At 28.1% G+C, this 25413-nt stretch overlaps 1 protein-coding gene across 2 annotated transcripts in view; it reads left to right on the top strand.

Moving 5' to 3' along the window:
- Positions 1-104: 104 nt before the first annotated feature.
- Positions 105-25413, top strand: part of LOC107450389 (regulatory associated protein of MTOR complex 1) — a 42850-nt gene continuing 17541 nt past the window's right edge. Inside the window, exons 1-20 of one of the 2 annotated variants that reach the window (XM_043040023.2) lie at positions 105-370; positions 3495-3597; positions 4887-5047; positions 5467-5547; positions 9027-9173; positions 9247-9419; positions 10124-10183; positions 10767-11012; positions 12400-12583; positions 12693-12776; positions 14617-14727; positions 14853-14927; positions 15040-15105; positions 15921-16112; positions 16958-17101; positions 18550-18670; positions 20669-20761; positions 21854-22128; positions 22203-22297; positions 24282-24438. In XM_043040023.2, the coding sequence (XP_042895957.1) occupies positions 233-370; positions 3495-3597; positions 4887-5047; positions 5467-5547; positions 9027-9173; positions 9247-9419; positions 10124-10183; positions 10767-11012; positions 12400-12583; positions 12693-12776; positions 14617-14727; positions 14853-14927; positions 15040-15105; positions 15921-16112; positions 16958-17101; positions 18550-18670; positions 20669-20761; positions 21854-22128; positions 22203-22297; positions 24282-24438 (2706 nt within the window). In that variant the 5' untranslated portion in view covers positions 105-232. The remainder of the gene's footprint in view (positions 371-3494; positions 3598-4886; positions 5048-5466; positions 5548-9026; positions 9174-9246; positions 9420-10123; positions 10184-10766; positions 11013-12399; positions 12584-12692; positions 12777-14616; positions 14728-14852; positions 14928-15039; positions 15106-15920; positions 16113-16957; positions 17102-18549; positions 18671-20668; positions 20762-21853; positions 22129-22202; positions 22298-24281; positions 24439-25413) is intronic. The other variant, XM_043040024.2, reaches the window with a different exon arrangement.

Here is a 25413-nt window from a genome sequence, read left to right as displayed (position 1 = left end):
TTTTGCTTATAGCTTGTATTACATTGTCTTCTCCATTTTATAGGCAACCGCGGGAATTCTAAACAAACAGCTTGTGACTTTCAAATTTTTATTATTACATTTGTTGGCATCAGTCTAATTAGCATGTTGATTATTATTTGTTTACTTTACAACTTTTTGCTTTTTTCTGGGTTTCGTTCTTGGAGAAAATGTGACTTCACTTATTTTTGGTTTAAACTGTCAGAGATAAACAATGTTTGACTTTTCTTGTAATGAAGAAGGTTATGATTTACCCGATTGGTTAGTTCCGCTTGCCTTTAGTTCTAAAAGGCATGCAGAATCAATAGAGGGCATAAATACAAATACACAAAAATGGAGAATGAAAGAAAGGGTAATAAAAATTTTTTGATTTGACTATGTCACAAATCTACGGGCACATTTCTTTTACATTCATATTATCGTATTTAGGGACTTAACATATTAAAATGATAACGAGATGTTGCACAGTTGAAATTGTGAAGCTAACTGTATAATATATAATCGGTTTATGATAATTAGAATTCTTTCCTAAATTTTTTTGAGAACATTCAAGAAACATTTGTAAAGATCATCAGAATTTTATCTAATCCCTGGATGAGAATCTGATGAGTCAAGCAGTATCAATAATTGCTATGTTGTAATTCCTACAATAAGAAAGTTTCCGTACCAAGATGTTACAATATAATTACCAAGTTGTGACAACTTTCAAGTAGTCACAATAGTTTTGCAGGGAACCTGCGAGAAACTAAAAAAAAAATTACAGAAGGAAACCACCTGAAAGGGTATTAATGGGTAGCCACCTGAGAGGCATACCTCAACATGTTTTCCTTTTTAAATTTGTAAATTTAGAATCCATTTGGTGATTATAATAGATGCGATTGATTACAATACAGAAATATTCTTCCTATAAGCTTTATTTTCTTGAAGTAAGATACCGGGTGCAACAAATTTGAACGTCTTGTTAAATATACAATGGAGACATCAGTCAACGAGTATCAGCTGTTTCAATTTCTATTATTTTTATCTTCGCAATGTAAGGTTCTTTCTGTAGCAAGCTTTAACATTTTTTTAATAACCAATGTTGAACAGCCAACTCGATTCTGAGCTAACGACTGTCACTGTTCAACTTTGTAGTCTTGTAACTTTGAATCTAATGCAGAAGACAGTGGAACTCCTGGATCAAACATTGGAAAAAATTACAATGAAACCTCTCGAGAGTAACCACTCTTTGTTTCACAGTAAAATTCTTGTTCCTAGGGGTTACCTTCGTTGTCTTTAATAGGATATCGAAAGTACATGAGTGTTCGCAGGCAATTTTAATTTTAGTCAGTGTTATTTTCTTGGTGCGGAAATGACACTTCGGTCTATTCGACGATGAGAACAATTAATAAAATTTAACGACATCACGATCAATTCATAAATATAACATTAACTGATATAATTATGCTTCAAAACAAATTTACTTCTTATGAATGATAGAACTATTTTAAATGAATAAACAATTATGTTTTTTATTTAAGTTTGCATTTAATTTTAGATCATAAAAATTAGTTAGCTTTAAAAAATGCAGAGAGGTTTGTTTGTTTAAAATGCTTAGTTTTTTCTATAAAAAAAATTTTTTTTTTCTAATTTAACTTTAAACTCAAAAAATAAACCATTTATAGCATCGTCTTTAGTGCACTCTGAGTTTTGTCAATCTCCTCCAGAGATCGTCAACAACAAAAAAAAACTCACTAAATAAGAGCCACTTAAAAATATTTTAAATACATTTGAATCTACTTATTTATTTTGTTATAATTTTTTGCTGATATTTTTTCGTGTTTAACCTTTTCCACATTTGGTGCAGAGGTTTACACAGTTTCTTGAGGAGGTTTTAATCGTGTCTCCTAAAAGGTTTTCTTCTACACAAATTAGATTGGAATAAATTCCGGCCTCCCAAAAGTGGTCGCAACTAGAGTAGGTCGCTGCACAGTGGTGGTCTTTCCTGGATGTTTCACTGTAGGTTTTGGGGAAGACTTTTTGGTGTGATTAACTTAAATTTATCTAGTATCTAATCGAGCCAGGTGGAGACACTAGTTGGGATAGCTCTAGAGTATACTAGGCTGTCAAACTGATGGAAAAAGAAGAACTTGAATTTGTATTTCAAGGAGAGGAAAACCTCCCACTGTAAGCTTAACAAAGGGATTCTAACCCACGATATGTCTACCACTAAGGCTATTTTACATCAGCGATATGGTTGGTACAAAGCGGGAACAAAACTCATATCAACCAGCAGCTGCCTTTGGGATTCGAACCTGGGTCACCTCATTGGAAGGTGAACGCTGCCCTATAATTTTTACTTTCGTGGAGTCTGATTCTTTATGTAACAAGCTTCAATGTCTCTATAAATATACTATGTACTAAGCAGTTTTAAATTCTCATTTTATAGTGGAAATGGATAAAATTCTTTTGGTTTATATATGTTAAAAAGGGAGTAATGAAGTCATGTATGTTGTTAAGAAAAATTTTGCCCAAATCCTTTTGTAGTGAATTTTCACTGCCATGGAGATTTAAGAAACTGCATTTTGAAACCATTAAATAGAAATAATGTTAAATGAAGAAAATCTGAGTGTGTTGCTTCAGACCAATTTCACTGGTGCGAATAGGATAAGAGTATTCAGTTTCAGGAGACATTTCTATATCTTGGTTGTTTAACACTTTGAATAAATTTAAAAAATTTGATTGCCTGAGAATAGTTACAAGTTTGACCTAAGGAATGAACCGCATTTTGTAGTGTTTTTATTCTTTGTTTCTTTTTATTCTAAAGTTTGTCACATGCTAGGAATTTTTTCCGTATTGTAAACTGCACCAAAAAAATCTCCAAGTTTTAGTGAACTCGGAGCAGTGGCACGCAACAGAATTAAGAAAAGAACATCACAGAGAGTGACCAACTCAAAGGGTATATAACTCGTAACTGTTCCCTGGCAATCCTATGCCTATTTATTTATTTTTTTTAATTTACCTTATAAAAATTAATTTATTGTAATGGTCATTGCTGTTGGCATGATACATTATGATGCAGAAATATTTCTGCATGTCATTGCCTGTAAGATGCCAGGATTTGATTGCTTTAATGCAGGCATCGTTAAGGAAATCTCTGGTCTTATTATTCTCAAGATGAAACTGTAATTTATAGATAAAGCCATTACCAATAAAAAAAATTTCTGGGTAGTTTAAAAATGTATTCTTTTTTTTTTAATTACATTCTATTGATAAGTTCCCATGATGCTAGGTATTTTATAAAATATTAATTAAAATTTATGTGAAAAATTATAAATTTTAGTTTTGTGATAATTTTATTTTTTTGTTTATAGTCTATATCTGGAATTCATTAATAATAAACGATAAATTTTGTTAAGATTTTATGTCAACTAGTGAAATGTGATTAATCTTATTTTTTTTATCCATCACCTAATTGTAACAATTTTCATAATTAGATGAAAACTGTGAGTGTAGCTCTAGTTTTGTGCCTAAATGTTGGAGTAGATCCACCAGATATAGTCAAAACTCAGCCTTGTTCCAGACTAGAATGTTGGATAGGTAAGTATTATTCTAAATATTTCTTTCTTGTTAATAGCCCGACTATTTGTTTTTAATTAAATAATGTTCCAAATATTTGTTATAAATAAGACAATAATATTAGTTTTAAAAGAAACTCTGAGTGAAAGCTTTTAAAATTTTAACGTAAAGATGCCTTATTTTTTACCATTTAATACCAAAAGAAAACACTGTGTTTAGAAGTATTATATAAAATATTTACTACGTTATTTCTAATCAACGATTCATAACTGTTTAGCTACAATTATCCAATACATCTACTCATTTGATCCCCAAGGGTCTGTGTAGGTTTTTCTGAGAGACCTATTTTGTCAAAATTTAGACATAATTTGTGAAAATTAAAATTATATTAAAAAATCAACACAAAATATGGATTTATCGTTTCTTACAGGATACAAAAATAAAATGTTTAAGTTGTTGTTGATCATTTACGTCGCACTAGAGCTGCACAATTGGCTATTGGCGACGGTCTGGGAAACATCTCTGAGAATGATCCAAAGACATGCCATTGCAATTTTGATCCTCTGCAGAGGGGATGGCACCCCCATAAAATTTTAAGAAAAAGTATTTTGTGAAACTACCATTTTTCCTAAAGTTGAATTTGTGAAGGTACGGCTAAACGGTAGTAAATTTCGCTTAGACAGACCCTTGATTTCCCACCATAATTTGCATTATTTTTTAACAATCTATAAAAAATCATCTACCTCCTGCTAATCAAAAAGTTGTTATCTCCTTTTTCTTTTAATAATTATAATAATAATAATTTTAGCTGTTTAAATAGATTTTGGAAGCAAACACACTTTTTTAAGGAATTGAAAATAAACATAATAATAAAAAAAATATATTGATAATTGCATAAACCTTATTCAAATTTTTCTAGGTAGTGATAGAACATTCTTTATATCTAATATAAATTCCGCAGATAGTAGGCAGATCGATCTTTAGATACTTGAAAGATCTTACATGACAAATTATAGTTTTATCAGTTAAAATTATAACTAGAGTTCGTCCTTATGAGAGCTGCATTGTAACCACTATAAAAGCTCTATGTTGCAACAGTTGCTGTTGAGTGTAGTGTAGCCTTTCTACACCATCTGTTGCTCTGCTCAGAATACTGCCAAATTTCTTCTTATACATGCTTATACAACACCTTTATCTGAAAGAATAAAGCTGAGTTTGATTGTAATATTTTTTTTCTTCAATTTATTACCCAAAAATTTATTTATGTATAAATTATTGTGCTTATTTGTCTTTAAAACATTTCTTTTTAGATCCACTTTCCCTAGTGCCTCAGAAAGCTTTAGATTCAATAGCTGCTTCTTTACAAAAGCAGTATGAAAAATGGCAGCCAAGAGCTAGATATAAACACAGTCTTGATCCTACTGTAGATGAAGTCAAACGGCTATGCACATCTTTAAGACGTAGTGCAAAGGTAAGTGATGTACATATAAATTTTTACTGCTCGTTATATATTTAGTATTTCTTCTATTTTGAATTTGAAAAAAAAAAATTTATTACCTTTTTTCATATTTTTCATATTTAAACTAGTTTTCAGTTAGTTTAGAAATGTTACTTACTAACCCTACATAAGAAATTATATCTAAGTATAGCTTGCAACCAATTCTAAATTTAAAATTAGTTTTTGCTATAAAAACATGATTTAGCATTAAAATATAAATCAGCTTTGAATTTCTTATGCTGTTTTTATTATTATTTATTTTTTACCTATTTAACAATACTAATTAAAAATATATTATATGATACTATTCATAATTGCTTGTTTTGTATTAAATGTTGCTTGCATATTGCAAATAAGAAAATTTTTCATTCATTGATATCTTTTTATTGCAGGATGAACGAGTTTTATTTCATTATAATGGACATGGTGTGCCAAAGCCCACAGCAAATGGTGAAATATGGGTTTTTAATAAGGTGAAATTTAGTTTGTGTCATTCTTTTTTATTTAGAATATTATTGAAATTTTGTGCATGAATTTACGCTTGGCATGGTTTTTTATTACTCATTCGATTTTACCACCTTGAGAAAAAAATTGCTCATTTTTATATATTTCTTAAAAAAAATTTTGGAATTAAAATTAAATAGACATCTTGCTAATTTTTTTTACACAATAATATTTTTTATTTTAGTTTCATTATGTTAAATGTTAGGATGCAAATATTATTTTTTTTAATGAAAAAAACTTTTTGTTTTTGAGTGTTGTTCTTACGACGTTATTACCTATTTTTATTTTTTTAATGGTGGACACTTGGAACTATTGTCCATTGGCCACAGAAAGTGCCAGAACTGCTAACTCTCTTTTCGTTACCCAGTAGGCACCTGTGGCCACGGCGGTGGAGCAGCGTCGCCCACGTCACACTACCACAACCCGTTTATAGGGCGGATCACATTCACACACAAAGGAGAAAGGACATAAAACACAGATAGAGAGAATGAAACATCCATGCCTTGGAACCCTACCATGAGCTCCATGGAATGAAATTCCATCTGGGAATGACGTCACGTTCCAACGGGAATTATTTTTCCCCACCACGAACACCTTGGCTGGAATTGGTACCGGTTTCATTCCAACCAGTCTCCGGCACCTAGAATCTTCGTTCCAAGGAGGGAATGATGAATTTTTAAGGACTAAGTACGATATTTCGTCGATGAATGTCTTAATTTTTTTCTATTTCATAAGAGAAGATAGCAAAATTTCTAAAAGATAAACTTGCCCGAGCCATTTTCAAGACGATAATTAAAAGAGAAATGTTTCATTAGTATGTGTGAACGAAAAGATACTTTCAGAGTTAACTAAGAAATTACGGCAAACTAAAAATAATTATGCTCTCATATGATAATTGTTACTATTTCTATGTTATTATTACGGGATATATTACTTGGCCAATACCTTTTTTTGAAGTTCAAATCATTTCTTTTTTAATTTTCTTTCGATAAATTTTTTGTTCAACAATATTTAACTTCCTTTCGAACAATAGTTCTTTATATTATACACCAATGGCAGCACATTTAAAAGAATTTGTTACAGGCATGATGTATTATAAAGTAAACAATTTATTTATTATAAGAAATACAAAAAAGAATAAAAATGTTTCAAAAAATATTTATGAAATTTGTATTTATTTCTTCTTTTACTCATTTTAAAAATTTTTATTCTCATTCTTCCATTAAAATATATACTATAAAAGCTGCGGAAGTAGTTCCACAAACTATAATTTTTAAGTATTTCATACGTAAAACGATTTTACAAATCACGACAAAAATGTTTACGCAGTTCTATAGATTAATTTCTTGTGAACATATTTATTTAACTATTAGTAAAAACAGTCACTTTTATAATGTAACAAATAAACCAAAGTAATAAGCAAAGTAGTAACTTTAGTCATTCGTACTGTTACAAATTTAATTGAAAACTAATGAACTTTTCTGAAATTAAATTAATTTCAAAGAGATCAAGGTAAACATTAATTTTTTTGTCTGATAAAATTTGAATTCTTTCTGGCAATTAGTTTTGATTTAAAAACTAGTATAATTAGTAATCTATCCACATTAAAATATTATCATTATTTCAAGAATTGTACTTTTTAAAAAATATTTAAAATAAATAATGAAACGTATTAAGGGATATATCAGAAATATTTATTATGAAAAAAGGATTTTATTTTATGAATTATACATGATAAATATGATAGTTTTTAATTAATAAAACTATATGTATAATAAATTGAAGAATATTTCAAAGTATTCGCAGTTCATGTTTTTTTAGTCTAATGAAAACAAAAAACATTATAAAAAGAAAACAATAAGTAGTCAAGAATATTATCTAAATAGCAGAAGCTTGTTTCGTTTTACTCATGGTAATGCTGCCAAACTCAAAAAGAAAATCTAAAGTAAATTATGTGATTGGTTAAATTTTAGCAACGCCCTGAGAGCGAGTTATCGTGGAATGTCTGATTCCAAGGAAGTGTTCATGGTACGGTATTGAACATTCATGGAACCAAACTTTCACAGTTTCTCTTTCCAGCCGGGAATCTTCATTCCATTCCCGGTAGTTCATGGTAGGGCCCTTGCCCGGGATTCGAACCCAGAACCTTTCTGATGCAACGACAGTTCCCTGCTCCGTACACAGGCCGGTCGGCAGACGTTATTACTATGATAACTAAAGCCCGGAATTTCAGGCAATAAAAAATGCAAAAATAGGCAGGCAAAAAGGCATTTAAAAAGCTTGAAATAGGCACTTAAAAAAGGCACTTAAAATTGGAACAAAATGGTAGTTGGTAATGCCTAAAAGCCCATATAGGTATCCAAGGTATNGCATTTATGAACAAAAGGAACGAAAAAGGCATTTTAAGAAGAAAACATTTAAAAAAGGCAGAAAAGGGCATTTATGGCATTTTGCCTGAACTTCCGGGCTCTAATGATAACCTAAATAGTTATTATGTAATTTTCCTATTTTGAAGTTGTTTTTCAAAATACCCAATTCTGTGCATTGATACAAGAATTAATTTATTAAATAATTCTTGCTAATTAATTTATTAATGTTCCCTTTAAAATAATGGCTATTTTTTATGTATACATTTTATTGCTTTCATTAAAAATACAAAGTGAATGTATAGATGAACTTTTTATTTCAGTATTAAATATAAAATTGGAATAAATTGTCTTTACTTATGAAAAATTCATATTTTCTATTTTATAACCTTAATTTCTTCAGAATTCTTGGTCAAGTATCTGATAAAAGAATCATACTAGTTGAATTGAACTAGATTTTTATACTGTAATTTCTGCCTACATTAAACTAGAATAAGCTTTTATTTTTCTATAAATGAAATGAATGATAAGCTGTTTTTTTTTTTTTTCAATTGATTTTTTTAGTTCTTTCATGCATTAGTCTTTTTTGAATTTTTTTTTTGTATGAGCTTATTTAAGAAAAATTTTGCTAATTTGTAAAACATACGTTGAATATAAAAATAAGAATTCTAGTATTTTAAAAGCTTGCTTGAGATAGTACAAAGGCTCTAGGTGTCTGAAAGTAACAAGGATTGAACCTACTTTGCATCTTTTGAGAGTAGCATCTTATTTGTCCAAATATGACCTAACCTAAATTACGACAACATATAGAAATTGATAAAATAAAAACAAATAAACGTGTATGTTTTTGTTTTTTAAAAAGAAATAAATTGATTTTTGTTAACTGAAATCACTAATGTAAAGATAAAAAGAGCTTCTGGTAATCGAGATTTCATTGTGTTTGTTCTTCATGTCGAATTCATTATGTGTTAGTTCATTTGCATAACATATTTAAAAAATATTTCTTATCTGTTGTGAATCTATATTACTTTTTTATCTTATTGTTATCATTGCATTCATTGATTATTCAATCTATATTTTAGACATATACACAATATATACCACTTTCTATTTATGATCTTCAACAATGGATGGGTGCTCCCTCAATTTATGTATATGACTGCTCTTGCGCTGGACTTATTGTTGAATCTTTTAAACAATTTGCTACTCAACATGAAAGAGAATTCGAGGTACATTATATCACATCTTCCTAATGTTCCCTTGCTTTGTTTTATGCTATAATTTTTTCAAAATAATTTTTAGCTGATTGTGAATAATAGTAAGACTCCTTACGACGGGCCGCCCATGCCTTCGTATAGTTCCTGTATACAATTAGCTGCATGTGGAGCTACTCAAATACTTCCAATGAACCCAGATTTACCTGCAGATCTTTTTACTGCCTGCCTCACGACTCCTGTAAAAGTGGCTTTAAAATGGTAGGTTTTTCTATTTGTCAATGTTTCTAAGCATATTTTGTTGTAGTCTGTAATAAAATTGTTAACATTGATAAAAAAATCTTCATTTTATTTTCTACAAAATTCTTTTCTCATTTCGGCTTTTTTTGTAAGTGTTTGAAAGTGAAGTTATAAAAGCAAAACTCTATTAATTTAATAAATCTGTGTTATGTTGATTTCCCTCTATGTATAAATTTATGTTTATGTTATTCAAGTGATAAAAAATTTATTAGAGCTTAAATTTTTCTCTGAAGAATAACGTTTTATTTCTTTATGTTATTATTTCTTTCATGTCATGTGATCCATAATATCCAGACTTCTTTGTTAGGGTTGAAACAGTAATAAGTAATCCTAATGCCGGATGAAGATGTATTAAAATCTCAAAATATTGATTAAATAAAATGTAAATTCGACATCAAGACGATATTTTAATGCACAGCATGGATTCATTTTAGGGATAAAGATTACATTTCTAGCTAATTAACAATAATATTTACGCGAAGTGCTTCTTTTATTATGTGAAAAAGATTATTTAAAATTCTAATCTGTTAAAAGGGCTAATCTATGATTAAAATATAATTCTCTTTGGGTTTAGTTTTAAGATCCTTTAATTCTACTTAGCTATTATTTCAGATAATGCATAGATATCAAAGTTTTTTTCTGATAAGGGCATTTAAATGTTTTAGGTTTGTATTGCAAAACAGTAAAAAACTGTTGCCAGAAATAACTATGGACATAATTGAACAGTAAGTACATTTTGTTTTAGATTGTTTTCCTTTTTTTATGCAGTTCAATCCTGATTATTCCATTGTGCTCTGTAAGTAAAATCTTTTTCAGCATTTAGATTTCCAAATCTTCTGTCTGTTTTATGTTCATTCTCATACATCTTACAGAAAATACTCTAGATGGTTTTTGTGATTAGCCAAACAAGTGTGGATTTGAATTATTTGTATAGAAATTTACCTTTAATACTCAACCTTCTCATTGAATATTAAACAATTTTAAAAGAATATTTTTCGTAAAAAAAAAAAGAAATATTGGATGGATGGGCACCTTTGGGTGACAGATTCATTAAGGCATCACTATTGTATTAATTCTTGTATCTTATCTCTTGCCACCATAATCTATAATGGTGGCAAGAGAAAAGTGGAATTAAAACATTATCATAGGCTTTTTGTTTTTACTTATGAATTTCATTATTAATTTATTATTATTTATTATTAGGATCGGATAATATTTTCAAAAGTTAATATTTATTATTATTTATTAAATTATCTTTATTTATTAAAAATTCTTAATTTCAATTTTATAATTTTTTTATTTCTCCAGAATTCCTGGTCAAGTGTCAGATAGAAGAACCATGTTAGGTGAATTAAACTGGATATTTACAGCTATCACTGACACTATAGCATGGAATGTGCTACCAAAAGAAACCTTCCAGCGTTTGTTTCGCCAAGATCTTTTAGTTGCAAGTCTATTCCGAAATTTTCTCCTTGCAGAAAGAATAATGAGATTTTATAATTGTACTCCTGTGTCTAATCCACCTTTGCCATCTACTTATCATCATCATATGTGGTAAGAAAAGCTTGCTGTTACTTTGGTTTATTTTTACTTCAAAATGAGAATAGGAACCGGAAGTGCAATCCTTCCTTTGTAAAATTGTAAAGTATGAAAAAAATTTTAAAAAAATGTTAGCCAAATTTTTTAGTTTAATGTAAAAAAAAAAAAAATTATATATATATATAAATATCAAGGAATTTCCATTTCCTTCAATAAATTTACTTTTAATAAAAATTATTTCAAATCATTTATAAAATACTTTTTTTTTCTATTATTCTTTTGTTTTTGTAAATTTAAATACATTGGAATTTTCAGTAAAATTTGTTGAATTTATGAACTTTATGTCAGAAAAGAAACTAAAATGCTCTTGAAAGACATTTTGTCTTGTTTTTTGTATATCTGTTTTGAGGAAAAATTGATGTCTGCAACACTTTTTAAAAATTAATATTTTTTAAAAAAAATTATATATGATTGTGTTAAGTTTATTTTAAATTCCATTAATTCATTATTAACTATCAAGATTTATATTAATTTCTATATGTGCACAAACTCGCTTGTTAAAAAGTCTATAAATATATTAAATTATTTAAAACTTAGGTTGAAAATCAAATCTTAAAAATTTTTTTTTTCCCTTTAATTCAAGCACAGTTAACAACATTAGTTCAGTACAGTGGTTAACTAAAAAGAATATGATATGGAATAAAGAAACCAGAGTTGTAGCTGGGATTTTTTATTTTTCTTCATGGAGTAAAAATATTTTTGGTGGAGTGAAATTCGTTTTGATGATTTGAATTTGAAAATAATGAAAGCATATTTCACATTTTAGATTACAGAGACTATTTTCATAAAAAAAAGGGGGAAAAGAACTTTCTGGGGTATAATAACAAGTTGCAAAGCTATGTTTACTATTTTGATTTTTTACACATTTCTAAGGAAAAAAAGAAAATATGAATTACTCATTGTACAAGAAAAATTAGAAATTTGAATAAAATGTATAATCTTCATTAAAATTTTGATGTCTTTCATTATTTTACAATTTCCATAATTTAATGACATTACCAAATGATGCCTAGCTGATATTCAAATTACAGTTTTTAACAGTTCCGCTTTTTATCTCTTTTATTAATTTTTTTCCTGTTTAGGATTGAAAATCCTCTTTCATTTACAACTATTGACAAGAGTACTGCGCTCAAAGTTTTTTATTGAAGTTTTTTTTTTTTTTTCATCATACTGAACTAGATGTTGAATGTTATAAAATTCAAGAAATTTTTAAGTTGAGTTGTGTTGTTACTTAATGTAGGGGGTGATAAGAGAAAAGAATTACAATAAATAATAATATTTTACCTAGCAAGCTTGTTTTTATAATATAAATATAATTCTGAAATATTTAAATTGCTTTTAGGGAGGCATGGGATTTAGCGGTGGATACATGCTTAGCTCAACTACCTGCCATACTTAAAGACCCTCTTCATGTTAATTATTCTTACAGTCCCTTTTTCTCTGAGCAACTTACAGCATTCCATGTTTGGTTATCGATGACACAGAATGTTGATAGTGTACCTGAGCAACTACCTATTGTGTTACAGGTAAGGTGAAAATTTTATTTGTGTAATCTAAGATTTTAAAAGTTGTTTATCAATCTCAACTTTTCAGTAATTTTTGTATCATTCGCTAAGTAAAAAATCTCTTTTAAAGGTACTCCTGAGTCAAGTTCATAGGTTAAGAGCTTTAGAATTGCTTGGAAGATTTTTAGATTTAGGACCATGGGCAGTAAATTTGGTAAGCTATTCTCATTTCCAAATTCGTGGTTTTTATTATTTATTTATTTTTACTATTAATGAAAATTTCTACTTGATATTAATTAGCAAGTTATAATTACTTATTTATATTATATATTTTGTGTTTTGCCATTTTCAATAACAAACGAGGATTGTATATTTTATTTTATAACCGGCGCTGAATAGCCGACCCAATTCTGAGTTTCTATCAAGTTTCAACTCTGAAGCATAGTAGTTTTGAGCCATATACAGAAAACAAGGGAACTCCTGGATCGAGCATTGGATCAAACTAACCTTCGTGGAGAACTTTTTGATGCAACTGACCCGCATTTACATTACATGGAGAGGAAAACTATGAAAGCCTCTCACGTTTAGCCTGATGGCAAATGCAGTCGCTGGATGAATGTACAGCAAAACGAATTTTTATGACTTGACCATCTAGGAATCAACCAAAGGGAAAGACCCAAACTCAGATGGTCTGATTCTGTAGAAAAGGACTTCCTCATACTGAACTGTAAAACTGGGAAAACCATTGCTGAGAATGGGTCGAGATCGAAGGGAATTCTTGAGAAGGCCAGGTCCCACCCTGGGCAGTTGCGCCAATGATGATGATGTTCTGAATGAGTTTTGAGCTGGAGGAAATGTTTATCTTTAAAGATATCTAAGCAAAAAGATAAAAACTCATAATTCACACGATAAATTTATCTTATTAATGATATAGAAGCAGAAAAATATAGCATTAAAGTAGGAAATTCTTCTAAATCATATCATAAAAAGAAATATTCTTAAACTACTTTTATTCATTAAACTTATATCAAGAAGGCAATGGTTAATATTTTAAAGTTGGGAACCAAAACTAACAGGAAAAACAGGCTGGTCTTTTCAGGTTATCCCAATTTGCAAATTGACTGTGTTTAAAATTATACGTTTTTATTTGATTTTTGATCTGTTTAATGTCATGCAATTGAAGAAACAACCTAAGTGCTTCACGATTAATTCCGAGTAAAGTGGCTTGACGACTGTTTTCCTTTTATTGCTAATGCTATGAACACTAAAATAAAAAGTCAAAAAACTGATAAAAACAAACTTTTTTTCCAAAAAAAAATTTTTTTTTTGCAATATGTAGTTTACCATACAAAGATACCAAATACATAAAAACCTCAATTTGAAATTTTTTGTCGCTTACGTTTATTTTTCAATTGCACTGCAGTATAGTTTTAGATTTAAATAAAGTATACTCTCGATATCTCAAAGGTGAAGAGACGCTAAAAAGGTATCAAGATAGCGAGTTTTCGAGATAATAAGCTCAGAACTAAGTATGTTCTTAAAAGTTGAAAAATATATTCTGAAATAGTACTTAATCTAAAAAGTTAAGTGTAAAATTATGCATACAAGAGTATAAAATTATACCTTCTCTTAACAGTTGACTATAAGTCTAAATACAGCCACGATAATTTTTAAAGTAAAACAAAAATAATTATGCATTACATAGAAAAGAATTGGTTTGCAATAAACTTGCATTATGATTTTTCTGCAAAATTTAATATTCTATTTCGTAAGATTTTTGATACAGCAAGGTTTTGTGACGAAACTCTTCGACATAGGAATTAAAATTAACATTAGGTTGATATGTAATGCCAAGGTAAAAAATATTTTTTTGACTTAACAAGGTTTTCGAGATATAGAAGTTTGAGATATCGAGAGTATACTGTATTGTCATTTCATTTACCAATTTAGTGTTGGTTATTATTTCTAAATATTATGAGCATTTTATACATTTATTGATGGTTATTTATGATACCAAATTAATAATTTAGTAATTAGTGTTTCTGTCATTCCAGGCACTGTCAGTTGGCATTTTTCCTTATGTATTGAAGTTACTTCAAAGCTCAGCAAGAGAACTGCGACCCTTGTTAGTTTTCATTTGGGCAAAAGTTTTAGCGGTTGATAGTGTTAGTATCTTTTGTAATGATATCTTATTTTAATATTTATACTACTTATTATAATATTCTAATGCTAATGCTTATTTTAATATTCCTATATCATTTTGTTTTAAAACTTTTTTTCTCCACTTTAGACATGCCAGAGTGATCTTGTACGCGACGGAAGTTTTAAATATTTCTTAGCCATTTTAGGTGATGCTTACATGCCAGTGAGTGCAATCAGCCTTTATTTTTATTTCACAAACTGAAAATAATAATTTAAATAATTAATCTGCAATCCTTTGTATCCTTTTTTATGTATATACATTCGAATTTTTTTAGGCTGACCATAGGACAATGGCAGCTTTCTGTGTCTCTTGTATTGTTAGCAACTATAGACCTGGCCAGGTAATGTAATTATTGATTTCCTAATTTTGTTTTTAAGAAATTATTCGTGATTTTATCTTCGTGCAAAGCATTTTTGTTATACATTTTTTTATTTACAAAAAATATTTAAAGTTAGAATATATGAAAGAAATAAGTATTAGGCAAAATCAATATATAAAAAGACAAAGGAAATTAAATCTAAAATACAAAAAATACTCTAGAAATATTTGAGACATTCCTGAAATGTAGTTGCTGGTGTGATAGAAAGGGTTTGCTTTCTTTTCCCTTAGTTTGTGACAATACTTGTCATAGATATTACGATAAAAAGGTGTTAGCGGAGTTTCAATACATAAATTGGATGAAAAGCCTCTGTATTCTCTGTACCTGTCTTTTGAAATAGTCTCTGTCCTATTTATAGATTGATTTTTCCCCTGGCTTTTTGTTGTTTATTACTAGGTTAGGTGTCATAAAATTATATATAAAGAAAAAGAACAAAAACTCCTTTTGCTCCATTTTAATACTGAAAAGGATTATGTCTGTATGATTAAACTAAACATATGAAAAAAAAATTTTTTTTTTTGCATTTTTTAGCTATAAAATTCCAGAATTATTAATTTTTTTGAAACTTTTTAGAAAAATAAGAAATGCTAAATAGCAATTTTTGACTTAGTTTTCCTTTTAATTTTTATGTTTCCTTTGTAATTGTAAAATGTAAGAAAATTTAACAATTCAAATTTATTCTTTATAATTTTAAAAACAATTTTTAGAATCAATGTGGAATTTTTTTCTCCCTGTTGTACTTAACATCCAAACTGTGTTTGTCTTGTTGTTTACAGGTAGCAGCTATGCAAAGTAGTGTAGTGTCTACATGTCTTGAACAATTATCAGACCCGTGCCCTAAATTGAGACTCTGGGTTGTGATTTGCTTAGGACGCATGTGGGAAAACTATGAACCTGCTCGTTGGTGTGGAGTTAGAGATAGTGCTCATGAAAAACTCGAGACTCTGCTAACGGATCCAGATCCTGAAGTAAATTATATTTTTTTAGGGAAAAGAACTTGCATATTTTTATTTTATCTATTTTGTATTATTTTTCTCTAATTTTATTTCATTTGTATTTATTAATTTTTTTTGTTTTATTTATATTTAATTTTTTAAATATTTTGCTTTGATAAATAGTAAAATAAATACATTATTTCTAACAGTACAGTCATAAATAACATTAAATGTAGTGAAATTATAAATGTTTTTTAAGTTATTGAAAAGGATTTTTAACTATACTTGTAATAACGTTTCTTGACACGTATGAGTTTCATTATGTTAAATTTTAATAAGATTCAAATAATCTTTTTTTTTTTACCATAAATAAGAATGATTATCTGAAGTAAATTAGTGTCAATTACTTTGGATAATCAAGGTTTTATTATGAAGGAAAGCTAAAAACATGTGCCATCAAATTAGTTTTTCGTTTTCATAAATTTATATATAAAATTAAGATTTTTTCATTATAATTACTATTTTTAAAAACTATATTTATTAAACAACATTATATTTGAAAAAGAAGGTAGGGTATACTTAAGGGTACCTATGTAAAAAACAACATTAATTAAGTACAAAAATTCTGTACTATAGTTCTGGTTCTATAAACAAGAGCCTTCCTCAGTGTCTAAACACTGAATAATAATAGAAACGTTTTTTTTTTTTAACACTTCTGTCGTTTGGTATTCAGACACTGAGGAAAGTTCTTACTCATAGAACCAAAACTATTGTATGTCCTTACTTTATTCATGCTTTAGTAGTAATACTATATTTATTTCTTGAGATAAAATGTACAAATTTTTCTTAAAGTTGATTGCTCCTGTACATCATTTTAGGTTAGAGCTGCTGCTGTTTATGCTTTTGGAACATTTTTAAACAGTACCACTGAGAGAACTGACCATGCAAATGCCATCGACCATAATATTGGTATGATGCTTATTAACAAAGTTTCCAATGATGGAAGCTCATTGGTCAGGAAGGTATAATATCGCATTTAATCTTTATTAATTATCCATTCATATATGAAGCTATTTACTTTTAAATAAATTAAAAATATTCTTAAAATTATCAATGAAGAATTATCAAATCTACATTAAGGTTTCTTTTCCTTGTATATTGTTTTGATATTGAAAAATAAAATAGAAATTGTTTTGTTAGACAAGTAAAAATTAACATTAAAAGGAATTTTAAATTCTATAAAGGGATTCTCCTTTTTTTTGTGGGAGCCATTATCAAATTTTTACTATCAAGTTCCTATATCACCCTACCATAGCCAAGTTCTTATCCTCATTTTTAGAGCTCTATCCTTAAATGGCCATGGTCAAAATGCCACTTAATTTTTACCCTGGTCAGACAATGTGAACAGTGCCTGCTCTCCACTAGCGATGTAAAGAACCTTTTAACCAACCAATAAGCATGTCACTAAATCATAAGTTGATGTTTTTAGATTTGTTTTAAATATTAGACGTCAAACTTAAATGTACCATAATTTTTTTAATCGAAGGAAAAAGAAACATATTATATGTAAAATGAGGTACTATTTTATTTTAAGTTTAAAATTTATTTTGTCTTCAATGTTGGTACAATGTAAGCATTTTACTGCAAAAATTCAGATTTTATTTTAAAATTTAGACTATAGAAAATTAGCCGACTAACTTAGCAATAAATAAGTTTCTTGAAGTATGTCCATGATGTTGATTACTTGAAGACTGAAAGCATAAATGTTGTGTGAATGTGTGCCAATGAGAAAGATTGCCCATGTCATGAAAAAAAGGCAATACAAAATAAATTTTCAGAAATTAAATAATTAAATTTTTTTTAGAATTGTAATATGATAAATAAAATATAGTGTTCAGAAAATAGCTTAATGTAGGCAAAAAACTTCTTTTTAAACAGAAATTTAATTGTTATTATTGTGTTATTTTACACAAAATAATGTCCTATATTTATTAGATTGACCCTATAAAATATAAGGAATTTTTTCAGTGTTAATTTTTTAATTCCCAGTCATTTTATAATTCAAACAAGTCAGCCCGTTCCATTTTCTTTCTTTTTTTTTCAAATGAATTTATTGTTGCGAAAAATTGATTCACAATGCATTTTATTGAAAACTATTTATCATAATCACATGACGTCGATAACATGTAGAACAATCACTGAGCATCATGGTGCCCATGGACCTAAGTTTGAGTTGAGACCCCTGACCTATTAACATTTCGTAAATCAAAGTATTACAGGGTTCACCTCTAAAAAGAATAAAAAACAACATGGCTCAACACTTTTGCTATTGTACCTGGTTCTAAAGATTGCAATAAAATAAATTGATTTTGGTATTGGAAATCTAGTGATATTTAAGATTAAAGTGATAAGTGTAATGTTTTTTAAACTTTTTTATAAAGTTTATAACAAATGCTTGATTTTATTTTAGGAAGTAGTTGTTGCTTTGCAGTGGTTCCTAATCAATTTTGAAAATCAATTTGTTGCCGTCGGCTGCCAATATCTTGAAGAAGAGAAAGCAAAAGAGTCATCCTCAAATTTATTGCCTATAGGTTTGATATACATATACTTTTTATGCATCCCATCTTTCATTGCATTTATTAACAATCATTAGGATCAATTTCTAAAAGCATGCCTGTGATAATACTTAAGCAGTTCTCTATTTATAGCCTAATATTATTCCTGTTTATTATTCCTATTTATATTATATCCTATTTATATTATATCCTATTTATATTATATTCTATTTATATTATATTCTATTTATATTATATACTATTTATTTTATATACTATTTATTTTATATTCCATTTATATCAGCATGATTAATTTATATTCATATTTTATATCTGAATAGATTTTATTAATATATTTCTCACAACTTCTACCAAATCCTACAAAGTTATGTATTTTTGAAAGAGGAATAAAAGTCAACTAATAACAAAGAAGGAAAAGAGGCTTAATCAAAACAAGGGGTAAAATAAAATAAAGAAATAAAAAAAAATTGTTAAGAGAGAAGAAGAGAACAAGAAAAAAAAATTTAAAATATTAATCATTTGAAAAAAAAATTTTTTTTATTTCTTATATTATTATAAATTTTATTAATCTCAATATTTTTTAATTTCCTTTTTATGCTGACATCAAAGTTTCAAATTTCTTTTTTTTTTAATAGTTTTTTTGTTATAAGCATTGAAAAAATTGTTTGAGGTTAGATGATATTGACATCTCTTTGCAAAATATCAAATCAAACCACTTGCAACATAAAAATCAATAATTTAATTATCACTAACTTTCTTATTATTGTTCGTATTTATCACCAATGTTAATGAAGACATCTTGAAATTCCTAATTATCACATTAATCAGTTTTATTACCCTATATTAAAAACATGTACTAGAGTATTAACCTATTAAAATCCTTGTATTTTAATTTCAAACAGAATTTCACCTCAATGCAATTTTGGAGATCTATTTCATGTTTCTGATAAGACTATGAATTTTTGTATGATTATTTTTATTGTGATTCAGTAAATGATAACAATTTATTGCTATATTATAAATTCTGAATTTTAAGAGAAGCTGCATTACTAATAAAAATGGATTTAGGATAAAAGTTATATAAGTATTCTTATTGGTGATGATAAAAAATGAATAAAATATGCTGTGAAGAAATTTAAATATAGCATTATTATATTTAAATATAGCATTGGACTAAAAAAAATTTCTTTTAAAACATTAATAAGTTTTCCTTCGACTATTCTTGGGCGAAATTGTGCATTCATTTCCCTGCTGAAAATTGGGTTTCCATAAAGTAGCATGGAGAAATAAAACCAGTGTTATTATGCAAAAATGAACCCAGGTCCGATACCAAACCATCTCAAGGTTGAAAAATAATTAAACTAGAGAATGGAGTTAATTGTCCTCATATTGTTTTCAAAAATGGTACATGGAGGTACTTTATTTTTAGTTTTCATACAGATATGATTAAGTAAATTTATCATGTTCAATTAAAGCTTCTATATTTTCTTATAAAAAGAAATAAAAGCCCATAGCTGAACTAAAATATGCTTAATTAGTTGTTGGTACAAGTGTGATACATTTTTATTTTTTTCCTTTGTTAAACTTTTATGCACTTATTGCTTAATCTAATAAATATTTTTTTATTACTTTTGGGATATGCTTTTGTCTAATGCTGTTTTTTGTATTTTCTTTAACTTGTAAACTGCTTCCTACATGCATGAAATCTACTCCATTGATTTGAATTCACTCTAAGTTGTTATAAAAGTTAGCGATTTTAAAAGTTTCATTGCAACAATTTAATAAATAAAGTTAAATCATTAAAAATCTGCCTCTACAACTTTTTTTTCCACAGCCTACAACTACAAACTGCTGTGACAATAACTTTTCTTAATCTTTAATCGTGCAATGTGTCGATTAACCTTGTGGAGCAAGGTTCAATAATTTAAAGATATTTGTGTTTAATCAATTATCGCTGGTGCTGAACTAAAACAATTGCATTTGTCTATAGTTTTTCACTGTTCCTCTTCCTAGAGGTACCTCCATCTGTTGCAATGAACATAGGAATGAGAAAAGTATCTTCCCGTGATCGTTTGAAAATGAGTCTCTCTGGTTCCCCTGGATCCAGTGAGTATTTCTAAAAATTACATCTCCATAAAACTTGACAGAACATCAGAAAATATTTTTGAATTTATTAATTATATTTTTTTTAATTTGATTGATATTTTTAGGATTTAGGTATGCTAATCTTTTAAGTTTTAAAGTTGTATTTTACTGATTATGTAAAAAATTAATATTTTCTGACTTTGAACAATATATTAAAAATAGCTCTCTTGAAATGTCTTGTTTTGACAAGAAAATTTAAGACAGCTTTATTTGTTATGACCCAGGACCTTTCTGATTAGGTTTTAAAATGAATTATGTTTTCAATTTAGTTATTATTTTTAATTTAATTAGACATAAATATTTAAATCATTACAACAGTTCTCTATTTTGGCTACAAAAATAGAAAAAGCTAAAATATTTTGTCTGAAATCTTGTTAATTTACTGTCAGACATTAAAAAAATCAATATTAGTTATAGTTTGGCCTTAATAGATTTTGAGACAATAAACAATTTCTTTCACTTTTATACTATATATATATAAATATTAATTTTTATGCTTTGGTGGAATTAAACCAGTACAAATGTTTTTATGTTGAATATTTCAAGTAAACAGTGTTTTGAAATCTTCTTAATAGCCACATAAAGCATAAGATAAAGTTATAGGAAAATTTCTGCTAAATTAATATGAAATAAAGGGAATTAAAATAAGGAAGGAAAATATGCCACAAAAAGTTAATGCAGAAATATACCTGTAATAACTTACGGAACGTCAAACTGATCATGCTCACTTTTTCAAAAAATTTATACACTACGTGATAAAGATTGCACATTTTCACTGAATTTAGCCTTATAAAATGATTAAGGGTTTTTTTTTTCATTTATTTTGTAAAAGCTAAGGTGTTGGGATCTATATTTTAACAAGCACTGCTTTTATTCTATTACTTTGCTGCTTTGATAAATAATATTTCACTAACTTACATTTATTTTACTTCTATTTCCACTAATTTCAACTAATTCCCTTTTTTGTATGCACTTTGTACTTTGATTTTTGATGTTTAAAAAATGATTACAGATAATGTATTGATGAAATATATCATATTTTCAATCATGTAGATGCAGCATTTGATGTCAACCATGTTGATGGTCTAAATCTTACTCTTGACCGTCTGAGAAGGGTCAGTTCAAGTACCTCCATCAGCAGCATGTCTTCAAACATTCACAATACCTATACAGCCGCTTCTTCTTTGGGATATGCTTCAGTGTTTGGTAATATTTGGAAAACCTTAATTAATCTCTCTAATGATCCTTTCCCTGAAGTTGCAAAACTTGCAGAAGAGCTAATAAATTTCATTAAGCAAAAGGTTAAAGGGAACATTATAAAACAAAAGGTTAGGAAATAAAATATTTTTACAAATAGTCTGTTAAACAACTGTTTTTATTATGGCTATGTTGTTTGTTACAGGTTAGTGAAATGCATCGTCCAGATGGTGCAAAGAATGGCAAAATGCCTTGCATGTCCGAACCATCGTCCCCTTCTGGAAGACCTAGTTTTTTGGCGTAAGTTTAATTTTATGAAAATTAACAAACCGCTGCCACTGTTAATAGTTTTTAAAAGTTGAGAAGTATTCTAAAAATAATTGTTTTTAACTTCTCTAACAGCTAAAAGCTTTGGCTCTCACAAGAACTTCTCCAGACTTTTGTGTTTAGGATTACTGTGGTTATAAGAAGATATCATTTCAGGGGTGTGGGGTTAACCATTTGACATTGGTAGCATCCTTTCAGATAAAGCAAAAGCTCCATCCAATACCTAGCCAGTCGCCATTGCATAACATGTGGAATTAACATTATTAAAATGCTGAAACGCCTGTCCTTATCCCATCATATCCATCTTCAGTGGATTCTCTCACATATTCACATCAAAGGTAATGAGGTTGCAGACTCCCTTGCCAAAGGAGATGCATGTAATTCCCCAATGATCTCTGATCCTCTAACTTTCATGGAGCTTTTCTCCGAAACAAAACAAAGTTATCTCCGGAGAGTTTCTTTGAGCCTTAAATGAAACAGATTAGGACTGATCATCATTACCCCTCTCATCAATAACTACATAAGATCTATATATTGCCTAAAGATTAAGTGATTTGAAACTTGCTGTAAATGCTCTGTCTCACAAGCATCACCTGAGCACATTCTTGACTACTTACCCTCATTGGAAAAGGTTACACTCTTGTTTCCATGGTGTATAAGCTATTATTAGGAAATTTTGTTTCTGGCCAGTTGTAGCTATTTTAATAGTGGCTGCTTCAAAAATTGAAATTTTTAAACAGTTAAATAAATTGTTGTGATGCAAGGTTTTCTTTTGAAGTATTTCTCAAAATATTGTGAATATTACGAAGTTCATTTCTAAAGGAAGAAAAATCTTAAGAAACAAGAATAAAATTAGTTATTTTCAGAATATTGTGACATATTTATTTTTTAAATAATACTAATAATAAAATGAGCATGGAGTGCATTTTCAACAACAACAAAATGGCAGCCGGGTTGTGACTGGCCAACAGTTTTTAATCATTTTTGTATTTAGTCACCCTGTGACCATCAAATTTGTTCTATAGCATAGCAGTAAACAACCTCCGACTTTTAGTCATAAAAAAAAATCTTCTGAAAGCTAGACTGTAGAACATTGATTTCTCTTACATCTCACACTACGCTCAGTTCGGAAAATTATAGTTCAACAAATAATTTCCATTGGTAACGCTCAGATGCATTTTATTTAATAAAGATCATTATGTTTTTGTATTTACACATATGTGTTTAGGTTTTCTTGTTGTGTTTTATGATTACAATGAAAAGTGAATAAGTTTAGACATGTGACCATGAATAACCTTTTTTATATTTGTATTAAACTTAAATGCATTTTAATTGTACTAAAAAAATACATTTTCACTTGAAATTCTATAGTATCTTATTCATCTAAGAAGAAATTTTTAATGTAATCTTGGTTTTTTCTGAGAAATATTTCATATATTTTTATTGTATACATTTAAAACCAAGTAGAATTAGAATTATTTATGAAAATTTTTTCTTTTCTAAAAATGAATTGTTTTAGTGAAATTAATGGTGTTTATAAATCGACAAACATAAAGCCAGATGTTTTGACCCACCTTTAAAATCAGTTTATTTATATTTTGCATGTGCATATTGGATAAGTACCAAAGCAAGATTTTTTTTACTTTAATTATATCCCTATAAACACTTTTGTGTATATAATACAAATTTTTTTTAAAAAATTTTTGTTTTTATTTTAAAAAATCTCTAAGCAATATTTTTTGTGAAAATTGTGTTTTATTTGAGGCATAAATTACCTCCTTAATTTTCATTTTGTGATGTTGCATGCTAATAAATAAGAATGTAAGCAACAAACTTTATTGCTATTTTATATTTTTACTGTGCAGAAACAGTTTTGGCTTCCATTATTGTTTTAAAGTGTACTTTCTGCATGCCATGATTTGATTTTTTGTTCATCATTTACAATTTTTAATTTCAGGGGTGAATCGCCACCCACTCGCACTAATGGATCTCACCAAACCCCTGAACATTCAAAACCCAGACAGAGGTGGAGTGATGTCAATAATCCATATCAGCAATATCAATTTTTTTCACAATTTAACCGCATACGAAAAACCTTTGACAAAGGACCTGAGGTATGTGTTTAATACCTTAAAGTTTACATTTTTGCTTTGAAAGTGTATTCTTTTTTCACATATTGTCTATTTTCGACATCAATTTCTGCTATCTTGAATAGACCTCTTAATATCTACTTCAGATACTAATACTACACTAATTCCTATTAATATTTAATGATTTGTGAATGAAATCAGAAATTTCATCATATTTCTTTTGATAAAGCTCTTTCATGGAAAGAAAGATATTATCATAACTTTGTAATAAAAAAAATTTTAAAAAATGAGAGAAAGGGAGAGAGAGAAAACATTTGAGCTATTTAAATACTATTTTTTGGCTTTTATTATATATATATTATTCATTTTCCTTTCAATATTGTGTCTCTGATAAAAAATAAAGAAAATTAACTTATTTTATACTAAATCAGAATATTTTAATTTATGTCAAATATATGGATATTTATTTAAAATAAGCATGCTTTTATTTAAAATAATTATACTTTCATTAAATATGCCCCATTTACTCCTGTATTCACTCCTGATGGCCCTGACTCAAAGTAAAACACGTAGTCCTGAGGAAATAGATTGTAGTGTTGATCATCTGTCAGTGGTTATAATTGATATTATAACCACTGATGCAATGATGACTATATATTGATTGATAATAATTTTTTTTAATTGATATTTACTTTAATAAATTTAAAAAAGAATCATTACTGGATTGTGGTTCTGTAGGAAAAAATTCTATCTTCAAGAGTTCCCTGTCACAAAAAGTTTGGGAACCATTGATGTAAAAATGCATGCATATGTTTTTTTTTTTTTTTTTTTTAANAATGCACGCATTTTTTTTTTTTTTTTTAATTAAAGAAAAAGTTCTATTGCTGTTTTTTTAATGAATTAAACTTAATTTAACTAAACTTAAATAAAAAATAATCTACAGAGGTTATAATAATTTGTAGCACCTGCTGCCATGCTAGAGGATTCTGCTCCCAGGTA

Source organism: Parasteatoda tepidariorum, chromosome 4 (genome assembly GCF_043381705.1).
Source record: "Parasteatoda tepidariorum isolate YZ-2023 chromosome 4, CAS_Ptep_4.0, whole genome shotgun sequence".
Lineage (NCBI taxonomy): Eukaryota > Metazoa > Arthropoda > Arachnida > Araneae > Theridiidae > Parasteatoda > Parasteatoda tepidariorum.
Note: the sequence above shows the minus strand (reverse complement) of the source record. Positions and strands in the feature narration are given on the sequence as shown.